Source organism: Cupressus sempervirens, chromosome 11 (assembly GCF_028749045.1).
Source record: "Cupressus sempervirens isolate cs-2001-9-10 chromosome 11, ASM2874904v1, whole genome shotgun sequence".
NCBI classification, from domain to species: Eukaryota; Viridiplantae; Streptophyta; class Pinopsida; order Cupressales; family Cupressaceae; genus Cupressus; species Cupressus sempervirens.
Window position 1 is genome coordinate 46302672 of NC_143128.1, and position 12108 is coordinate 46314779.

At 36.4% G+C, this 12108-nt stretch overlaps 1 protein-coding gene across 2 annotated transcripts in view; it reads left to right on the forward strand.

Annotated features, from left to right (window-relative positions):
* Positions 1 to 1082: 1082 nt before the first annotated feature.
* LOC149528178 (Translation initiation factor 2, small GTP-binding protein) overlaps positions 1083 to 12108 on the forward strand; it is a 130287-nt gene continuing 119261 nt past the window's right edge. The window contains exons 1-2 of one of the 2 annotated variants that reach the window (XM_089809178.1): positions 1173 to 1562; positions 1922 to 2038. In XM_089809178.1, coding sequence (XP_089665304.1) covers positions 1388 to 1562; positions 1922 to 2038 — 292 coding nt within the window. In that variant the 5' untranslated portion in view covers positions 1173 to 1387. Of the gene's footprint in view, positions 1563 to 1921; positions 2039 to 12108 lie in introns of both variants that reach the window. The other variant, XM_089809179.1, reaches the window with a different exon arrangement.

Consider the following 12108-nt stretch of genomic DNA (forward strand, 5'->3'; position numbering starts at 1 on the left):
CTTAATGAATTAGAAGTACATTTGGTGGATATCTATGTAGGTGAAAAGTTGGCGATGCTTTTAATAAGGGTCATGGTAAGGTGTAAAATTATAATTTTAAAATTTTTGTCATAAATAATTCTCACAAATTCCTACTTGTAGGCTTACTTAGTTCATGCATTATCTAAACACATTCAAAACAAATCAACACCATTAGATCTAATATACCAATTAAAATATAATCATTTATAATAAAATTAACAGTTATATCCATTTTAATAGGTCCAAGCATAAACGATAAAGAAAAGTATTGTGGCACAAAAAAACTATTAGTCTATAACTACTATAAACATCATGACAAATATCAATATAATGACAATCATATAATGTTACAATATCTACCAGAATGTTCATGGAAAGGAGAATAATAAAGAGACATCTCTAGAGGTAAAGATGAAGATATAGTGAGGGAGAAAGAGAGGCACAAAAGATCACACACACGTAGAGTGAGAAGAAAAAGATTAATGTTTACATTGGTAGAGGGAAGTATACAAGACAAATAGAGATGGAGAAGGGGAAGGAAAAAAAGAAGAAGAAGGGGAAGGAAAAATAAAGAAAAAGAAAGGAAGGATAGCTCAATATCCGAAGAATAAATTGTATAGCCTTTTATTTACCTCATGTAAATATAACCTTTCTTTCGACTTCATGCACTTCATTAATTATTAAAAAAAATAAAAAATTCCTAATTGATATTCCACAAATATAAAGGATATAGTGAGGGAGAAAGAGAGGCACAAAAGATCACACACACGTAGAGTGAGAAGAAAAAGATTAATGTTTACATTGGTAGAGAGAAGTATACAAGACAAATAGAGATGGAGAAGGGGAAGGAAAAATAAAAGAAGAAGGGGAAGGAAAAATAAAGAAAAAGAAAGGAAGGATAGCTCAATATCCGAAGAATAAATTGTATAGTCTTTTATTTACCTCATGTAAATATAACCTTTCTTTCGACTTCATGCACTTCATTAATTATTAAAAAAAATAAAAAATTCCTAATTGATATTCCACAAATATAAAGGACATGCACATCGGTGCGATTACCTACTGGTTAAAATCCCACTCTATTTCTCAAACGATATACATATAACATGATAAAAAATTGTAAAACGAAAAACTATCATCGGCACGCGGGCACGACCATTTCAATTACTCAGACACAACCTCTTGTGCAAGGAACTTTAATTTTCGAGTTGGGGTTAACCTAGAACCTCGATAATTAGGCTTGCAAATCAAATCGCATCGTTTAAAAATCTCACTATCCGTTCAATTCAACATCGAAATAGTTCACTCGATCTTGTTTTTGATGTAGTCCCTCGTTGCGTGTATTTTCATCTCTTCAACCAGGTCCATGGCTCTCCTGGGAAAGTGTTTTCTACTTAATCCAATTAAAATAACATTCTCCTCTGTGCGCCATTCTTCACACATCTTCAGAAGGTCGCGTCGCTTCTCTCCCGTTCTCTGCAACTCTACCGTGTACATTGATCCGTGCAGGCAGGACGATGAGCTAGAACAGAGCAGCAGAGGTAAACAGCAAGGCACACGTGTTTTTTTTAAATTCTCAAAAGCAAAAGCAGAAATATTATTCACATCCATATAGTTTTGTTCAGAACATAGGCATAAACGTAGCTGTCACTTTTGTTAGCAACAACTGTTTTTCATTAACACCCACATCTTTGTAATTCTTCACAACGGAAACAATAACAAAGCTATCAACACACAAGTAAAACAAAATACAAATCATGAACGCCCATTTTTTTTCAAATCATTGTCGAAGCAAAATCATAGGTTTCATCAGCACCCGCACGTTTTTAAAGTTACGTAAGGAGCAGAAACAACAGTTTGTTTTGACATTTCAACATCAATTTTGGATACAATATTTCAGATGTTGCCCGGAAATTGAAATTGGATAACGGGGCAATCTCGGGGCAAGAAAATTGGAATTCAGCTACACACAGAGGAGGAAGATTTCATGGAATGCAGGATGCTCAAATTAATTCAGGTCGGGACTTCTTACTGTACACTTTTGAAGTTTTTCGAATCATTCATTGAAGAATTGAGAAAAAAATATCAAAACATGTGAAACACAATCAAGAGCTGTTTTAAGTTTGGACTCCTCGGAAGGCTTGTTTGTGCCTATTTTATCGGGGGATGTTTTGTTTGGAATTGACACAAGTGTGCTGGATTAACCGTTCACCACTGCCTGCTAAAATTCATCTGTTGATTACCGGTGGCTGATGATGCCTGTGATTATGTACAATCCCTAGCAAGCCAGTGTATAACGCTGGTTGGGACTTTCCGTGCGGTTGAGTATTGAAGTTTGGACTCTAGTAAGTGCAAAACAGACCATAGTGAACTTTAAGCCTCGCCAGCTCAAAATTAAAATATTACTCCTGGTGCGATTCACTTTATGTACAGTATTGGAGAATGAAAATTTTGAGAGTTAAATACGAAAAGAGTATTCACAGGCTTCTGAACCCTAAAAAGAAAGAAGTAGAACAGTGAACATCAAATGCAATCACTTCTTTATAAAGGGAACAAATGATAATGACTAACATAATACTATAAATGAGCAGTTGTACCATGCTCCACATGCATTGTCACCATAAACAATAAGGATTCCATGATAATGAAAGCAAAGAAGAAGGGCGACTGAAATATCTTCCTCACAAGATCCCAGAGATGGATTGATAGAAGTACACCGCTTGATGATAATGAAAGCAAAGAAGAAGAGCAACTGAAATATCTTCCTCACAAGATCCCCGAGATGGATTGATAGAATTACACTGCTTGAGTTTTGCTTGAGTGGCTGCAGATCTGAGTTTATGTCCCACAAGCAGCTTTAAACGGACACACCTAGTACTGCCTGATCCATGGTTTTTTCTTCTCCCTTGCTTATAGATCAAATTTCTGTACATCAAACAAATTATGAGATGGCCTGATTCAGTTCTCTTACATCATTAGTATAATCCATATGGCAATCATTCATTTTAGTTGCATAGAATTCTATTTTAATCTGAATGTTTTCTTATGAGAAGCTTATCATCTACGTGGAGATCTGAAAGTCTCAAGCATGAAACTATTTGGCTATCAATATCCAAAGACTCAAAATCATCTGAGTCACCATCCCCCTTTTGTAGAAGTGGATTTTCCTATGGCTGTAATATCCCTAATGAATATTCTACTAATTTCTCTCAAACAGATTTCAGCATCAATAGGTAACTCATGCAAACCCAACCAGTAATATAAATCAACAAATAAATCGATAAATGCTCATTAAAATATCTCAACAACACAATAACTATTATTATCAGCACGATCCAATCTTAAAAAGAGTATTACAATCAGATTGGAATACTAGACCAGAAATACAATGTAAGCACAAGTGAGACACCTGAAATGACGCCTCCATGATGATGGGTTTTCGTCCACTGTCTTCCGGCTTGTGGGTTGCTGTCCTCCAAGCGACTGAAGCTGAAGCTTCCAATCGACTCTCCAAGAGAGATCAATAACCAGATAAAAAACCAAGCAAATATCTAAGCATGCCTGCGAAAGAACGAGACTCCCTCTTTTAAAGCTCAACTATGACTCTTCAGATTCTTATTTCATCTTTCGTCTTATCTCCTTTGTCACCTTTTCCCCTTCTTTAGTTAAAAGAGACTTTTTAAATATTTTTAATTGAACTCCAAAGTCACTTTTAATTGTCTTATAACTTGGACATGTAATTTTCTAATGTCCCCAAAAAAGGAACATTACAAGCCTCCCTCCTTGAGATTGCTTGTCCTCAATCAGTACTAGGATCCTATATAAATCTGTTGGTAGCTCTGTAGCCCAATCTGAAAACAATCCTGCCGCATTGCGAAGCAAGGTGTCAAAATGCAATCCATCCATCAACCAAATGCCTGGATCCCATGTGAATCTGTGAAGTACCGCAGCATCTGTAGGCTGTGCAACTTTGATCCTAATTGCATCCAGTCTCAAACTATGTAGAACTACGACAAAATCCTCAACGTGCCACATATAAATACGGTCAACACATGGATCCCAAACCATCCTATCAACACGATCCTGGAAAGTGTAATGGATATCCACCAACCTATCATCTTGGATCAACCAACTAAACAAATAGATCACCCAACCAAAACTGTGAGTATGCATGAAGTTCGACTCATAAGTCCACCACAAATTGCTATCATAAACTGGACCGATAATATAGAAGATGACGTGGCTGTCATTGTGCCTATGTGTCAGAAGGGTAACCATCTCATAAGGTGTGTGTCTCAGGGTGAGGTATCTCCACGAATCAACCTGTAACTTGCTAACCTCTAGAGGTTGAACCACATCAGGAAAAATGGTAGAAGATCAAACATAAAACTCACTGACAATTGGAGTGTGCATATAGATAAAATCACCAGCTAGCAAATATACAGCTGCCATCTCATGAATACTAGGTGATATGTCTCTACATAATCGGTCGAAGCAATTAGCATACGGAATGGGTAATCTGGGATTATGAACTTCACCATAAATACCAACACTCAAATCAACATCTCCATCAATGAAATGATTACCATCAAGCGAAATCTTTGTGTCATTTTCACTTGTTTGGTCTCTATCCACATGCCATGGTGTAGATACATAACTGCTGTTATAAAAATCAGAATTCTCATGGTTGTCTTCATGCTGGTCAATCCACTCACTGTCATCATTGTCAATCTCCTCAACTCCTACATCTGAATGTTGAGCCAAGGTAGAGCATGCCAAATTCAATTCTTGATTAATCTCAACAATCTGATTTTCTGCCTCATGAGATGCCGCCAAGGAAGCCCTTAGTATTCGTGAGCTCATAAGAAAGGGTGTCTACTTCTTTTTCCTTCTTCCTTAGTGCCTCGGAATAGATTTCTGTTAGACTGAGAAGATGATCATGATCTGAAAGAAGATGTAGAAAGTTTGATTTCATTGTTTTCATCCCCTCCTTAATCACATGCAAATGTGTGAACTCTTCTTTCAATCCCTTTTGTCTTCTCGCTAGTTGTTTATTCCAATAATGTTTTTCAGCCATCTCATGTATGCTATCAAAATGTGATAGGGCTGCAACAATTTTATTTTCAGTCATTTTCATTTGACTCTCCAAATAAGGTGATCTAACAGGCCTATGAGATAAATCAAATGCATATGAGGTGGAAGCAAGTGTTTCATCATACATTTCCACATCATCAATGTCATCTTTCATACCCAGCTGATAAATAGAATTAGAGACAGCATTGTGATCGCAATCAAATTCATCACAGGAACAATTCATACCATATGTGGAGACCCTTAAGTCAAATCAAAATCAACATCAGCACTCTCAAAAGATGCTGAGTCCTCATCATGGGCTGCTTGGTTAGTCTCCTCCAATTTGCCATCCATATGCCCATATGCCCATCAACAGCATTAGTATCAGCAGCCCTGCACAAAACCTCAATCTCCATACTACGCATTACTAGACTCGCACCATGTTTAACATCTTCTACATGATAATGAGAAGGCTGCGAATTAGTGCTAGTTGGCTGCTTTTCTTTTTCAAGACTACCAGTATGATGATTATTATCTCATACAAATTTCTACACTTGTCTTTCGCAAGGAGATCCTGATCCAATTCATAATATTTAATTTTTTTTCATGTCAGTCTTGTTTTGCAGCTTTGGATGAAAATCCATGTAATCAATGAAGGGTAAGTCCCTCTGAACTTAGGTAGGAAGTTTGTTATACTCTTTATAAATGTCAACTATTTTTGCGCTCTTATATTGGATTCAAAATTCTGGGCTAACTGTTGTTGTAGCTTCATAATATTTTTCATGATTTTATCCAAGCCCTGTATTTTTCCCATAGGTAGACTGCTTGCTTGTGCAAGTGAATTTTCAAAAGTGCTCACCTATGACACCAAATGTAATCACTGAAATTATATGCTGCCTAGAAGATCTTTATTTCCTACACAAGAACCTCTCTAAGATCTCTGCTAATCTTTACCAAGATTTTGTAGTTTCCCCTAGATGCATTTTGTCGAACATTTGTCATGAAAGGGTTAATGTGGTTACAATTTCATACATTTGACCCCAAACACTCAACATTAAACACCATCACACAATTCTCTTTGGTTTGCAAATCAGACTTTAACATTGCTGGTACTAGACTTAAATCCAGAACAATATCTCTGCTCCTGCTCAATCCAATTCCTGATGACTCGAACGTTTATAATGGTTTCACAGCTTATTTAAACAATCAAGTAATCAATGCAGGCACATTCGTGTAGAAAATCGAACAGCAGCTAATAGATTTTAATATAACAATAAAAAGAAACTAACTATAAATAACCCAGCACAACAGAGGAAACTTTTTTTTAATTCAAAACCATGATCACAATATATATGTGCCGGCAGACAGCCACACTATAATTGGCATTTCCTTTCTGTGTAAAAAAAATAGCTAATACACCAACTCATAATGGCAGCATAGACGTTATTGAAGGCCATAATCTAGGCAATAATACAATGCATTGAACATGCAAAGAGGCAGAGTTCACCGTATTGAAGATATGGTGCAACTTGAGAGTTTTATTTAAGCTGAACTTAAACTACAGATGACTAGAATCTAATGCATGGACTACCAGTCAAAATGCTCTTTATTAAGAAAGCAAACAAGAAATGGAAATTAGAACTGAAAGCTTTGACGGTGAGTATGAAGTTTTAATCTCATGCTGAATCTACTCATTGTGATATGCAATGGCGTTGGAGTTGAACGGTAGAGCGGGAGTTGTTAATGGCATCAATTCTTCATGCTCCCTCTTGATGCTGAGAGGGCTAACTATCTGATCTCTAAGAGCCAAAAACTGATCTTTTGCAATTGCCTTTGTGAAGATGTTTGCGATTTGCTCCTTTGTGCTGATGTATTTCAACTCAACTGCCTTTTGTTGCTCTTTAATAAAATGTTGTTTCAGATCAAAATGCTTAGTTCTGCTGTGATGAACTGGATTCTTGGCCAATTTAATGGCACGTATGTTGTCACAAAAAATCATAGTAGGCTGAACCTGTATCTGTCCAATTTGTTCAAGAAGCTTTCTAAGCCATAAAGCTTGTGTGCTAGTTGAAGTAACGGCAACATACTCTGCTTCTGTAGAAGAAAGAGCAACCATACTTTGCTTCTTTGAACTCCATGTGATTAAACTAGAACCCAAAGAAAAACAATTACCAGATGTAGATTTCCGGTCATCCAAACTACCTCCCCAATTTGAATCACTGAAGCCAACTAGCTCAAACTTACTAGAAGAATAGTGAATGCCGAAATCTACTGTGCTTTTCACATACCTCAAAATTCTCTTGGCTGCCTTCATATGTTCCTCTGATGGATTTGTCATATACCTTGAAACCAATGAAACTGAATAAGCAATATTAGGCCTTGTGTGAGTTAAAAACATCAAACTCCCCACAATGCTACTGTATAATGTCTCATCTACAATTTCATCACCATCATCTCTACATAATGTAACTCCATGAGCAATTGGAGTGGAAAGAGTTTTACAATCAGCCATATCAAATTTCTTCAACATATCTTTTGCATACTTTTCTTAACAAATAAAAATTTCATCTTTATCATGATAAACCTCCATGCCAAGAAAATACTTCATGAGACCTAAATCATTCATCTCAAACTCATTCATCATAGCAACTTTAAATTCATCTTTCATCTTTGAACTACTACCCATATATAACAAATCATCAACTCACAATGAAAATATCATTACCTTCTTGTTTGTAGTAAAAGGTAGGTTCACTCTTACTTCGTTAAAAGCCATTCTACTGAAAATATCGATCAATTCTTGCATATCATGCACGTGGTGCTTGCTTGAGGCCATACAAAGCCTTCTTCAACTTGTAGACATGATCTTATTTGCTTTGAATCTCAAAACCTTGTGGCTGTCCCACATATACCTCTTCTTCTAAGTACCCATTCAAAAAGGCACTTTTCACATCCATGTGATGAATACTCCGTTTCTTTTGAGCTGCAAGAGAGATTAACATCCTAATAGTTTCTTGTCTTGCTACTGGTGCAAAAGTTTCTTCATAATCAATGCCATACCTTTGAGTGAAACCGTTAGCAACCAATCTTGCCTTGTGTCTTTCAACACTCCCATCACTATTATACTTGGTTTTTGTAATGGACACCCAAGAATGCCCAAAAGCTGAACCAACTGCTGAAATTATATTAATTCTAAAAATGCTGCAATCAAGTACAAAGAGATGTATTCCAAAGGCCAAACCCTAAGGGAATGACATCTAGAATGTTACAACAGAGAATGAACGTCCCCTATTGCCAAAAAAGAGTGTGATTCACACATCCAAGCTGTTATCAAATGCAAGTCATAATCATTCGATACAATAATCCCATGCTAAACAATGAGACTCTCACGCCTATTTATCCTATTCCTTCACCTTTCTAGAAAGAACTAAAACATTAATTAATTGCAAGTGCTAGAAGCTTCCCCCTTCCAATAATTAATGCACTCTCTAGAAACTCCTCTCTTGCAATAATTAATTGTGCTTCTAGAGGCTTCCACCTTTCCAATAATTAATACACACTCTAGACGCATCTCCTTTGTAATACAATAATTAATTAAATTAATTAAATATAAAGCCACCTTTTAATTTAAATTTATATAATGACTTTATAAGAAATTAATTTAATTTTTTCTTATCCTCCACTTAGACTTTGGAGAACGTGAAGGCCAAAAGATGGGATCATTACAAATCCGCCCTCCTTGAAATTGCTTGTCCTCAAGCAATTAAGTAACATAATGGACTCCAACCTCCACCTGGATCCCAATATGTGATATCCATATGGAAGTTAAACCAACTGCAAACCCGCATCATTAGGACCAACCCCTGTAGCCTAGCATTCAAAACTTGTGCTGATGAAGTCAGAATGTCATCATAAGGCAACTCCATAGAAGATCTATGAAACGTCTTCTTCCCTTTATCCATCCACATAATATATATTGGACTGGAATGCATATTATCACCATCATGCATTGAAAAAGATATAGTTGTAGGTGAACCATATGTACTCATGCTAACTGTATCAACAATAGGTGTTGCCGCATCGAAATATATGGACATAGGAACAACATTAACTGCTGCAACAGGAAACTGAACTGAATTTGTAGTTGATGAAAACTCATAATCATTAACATGTGTGGCTTCATTAGAAAATACATCAACCACTGCATTTATACCATTAAACTTCTCATTGGATGCTTCAACTGACATAGAAGTGGTTTCTGATATGATAGTATCCTCGCATTCTCCTAATTCCACTATTGCTACGTCATCATCCCCTGACAAGGCTTCATATGTGGTCTCCTGACTTTGCACGCATGTCTCTACTGACTCTGCCGAAATGCCCACATCACCAACATCATAGCTGGCTGGCTCTATACGTGTCTCGATCCCACCTGAGAAATCGACTACCTTCTGCTCTGGAGCAACGTACAAATCATCAATGTTGATGCCCATCTGTCTAGCCATAAGCTGCAACATCATATCCATTCGCCTATTCTGCTCCTGTTGCATACGTTGCCTCTTCTCTAATGTACCCAATAACTGTCTGAACATCACATCTTGATCTGGACTAATATACATCTTTATCCGGCTATCAATATGATCTCCACAGGATGGCAGGACTTATAGCTCTGATACCACTGTAATGGACACCCAGGAATGCCCAAAAGCTAAACCAACTGCTGAAATTATATTAATTCTGAAAATGCTGCAATCAAGTACAAAGAGATGTATTCCAAAGGCCAAACCCTAAGGGAATGACATCTAGAATGTTACAACAGAGAATGAACGTCCCCTATTGCCAAAAAAGAGTGTGATTCACACATCCAAGCTGTTATCAAATGCAAGTCATAATCATTCGATACAATAATCCCATGCTAAACAATGAGACTCTCACCCCTATTTATCCTATTCCTTCACCCTTCTAGAAAGAACTAAAACATTAATTAATTGCAAGTGCTAGAAGCTTCCCCCTTCCAATAATTAATGCACTCTCTAGAAACTCCTCTCTTGCAATAATTAATTGTGCTTCTAGAGGCTTCCACCTTTCCAATAATTAATACACACTCTAGACACATCTCCTTTGTAATACAATAATTAATTAAATTAATTAAATATAAAGCCACCTTTTAATTTTAATTTATTTAATGACTTTATAAGAAATTAATTTAATTTTTTCTTATCCTCCACTTAGACTTTGGAGAACGTGAAGGCCAAAAGATGGGATCATTACAGTTTTATAGACCCATTTTGTGTCAATCTTCTTTTTCTCATGTGGAAGATCTACAAGCTCCCATGTCTCATTCCTATGAATGGAATCCATCTTTTCATTCATTGCTTGCATCCAAACCTCATTAGCACATGCATCATCAAAACATAATGATTCAAAATCAGCTTTAGCAAGTAATGCAAAATTTACCATCTCACCTATTGGATCTTCTTCATGTGCTTGATTTTGACACCTCTCATCGATATCACTCAATCTTCTTATCTTTCTTGGAGGACTTGAGGATGGACTTGCTCTTGGGATTGGTGAGGGGTTTCTTGGTGGGCTTGGTGATCTTGAAATAGAACCATTAGCTGGCTGCTCATTATCATTATTAGCAATAACATCATCATCTAAAACTGATTTTGGCTTTTCAACATGTGTTTTTTGATGAGCATAAACTCTCCCCTCATCAAAAATCACATCTCTTGAAACAACATTCTTATTAGTAATAGGATTGAATAATCTATAACCTTTGCTTTCCTCACTATAGCCCACAAAAATAGACGATTCACTTTTAGCATCTAGCTTTTGCCTATTCTGATCAGGGATGCGAACATAAGCCAAACAACCAAAAACTTTAAAATGATTTACATTAGGCTTTTTCTCATACCATGCTTCATATGGAGTCTTCTTGTCTAGGGCACTTGTAGGACTGTTGTTGAGAATATATGCTGCTGTAGCAACTGAATCAGCCCAATAAGAATTGTACAAACCCTTGGTTTGTAGCATGCTCCTTGCCATTTCTACCACAGTACAGTTCTTACTTTCAGCCACTCCATTCTGTTGGGGCGTGTATGCAGTTGTGAGTTGTCTTTTGATCCTATTCATCTCACAAAAATTCTAAAAATCTTTTGAGCAAAACTCTCCTCCATGATTTGTTCTCAAACATTCGATAGTGTTCCCTTTCTCATTCTCTACACGAGCTTTAAACCTCGTAAATGTATCAAAGGCTTCATCTTTAGTCTTCAAAAAATATACCCAACACATGTGTGAGTAATCATCAATAAAAGTAATGAAATATGATGACTTACCCAAGCTTTGTGTCTGCATTGGACTACAAATATCTGAATGAATAAGCTGAAGTGGGTATTGGGCCCTCCATGCACTGCCTTTTGGAAATGATTCCTTTACATGTTTCCCTTTTGCACAGCCTTCACAAATCTGTTTATGCTCGTCAACCTTAGGCAATCCAAGAACCAATGCATTTGATGTTAGATTCTTCAAGCTATTGAAATTCAAATGGCCATACCTAAGATGCCACAACCAACTTTTATCCTCATAAGCCATATTGACAAGCTGATTGTCATTTTGACCAAACTTCAAAGGAAACATCCTATTCTTTGTCATAGGAACAACTGTAATCACTTTATTTTTCTGATTCTTATCATAGATAGTACATTGCATGTTCTGAAATACTACTCTATAATTCTTCTCACATAGCTGCCCAACACTCAATAAATTATGCTTCAACTTGGGAGTATAATAAATATCTTGAACACTTTTCATACCTTCCTTTGTCTGAACATCCATGGCTCCTTTGGCCACAATATCCACTGTATTGTTATTACCAAGAGTAATATTGGATCTGTAACTATCGTCAAGCTTTGAAAATATTTCTTTGTTACCAGACATATGGTTAGAGCATCCAGAATCCAAATACCAAACATCATTCACAATAAAAAAAACAAAATCGTCACATATATATTG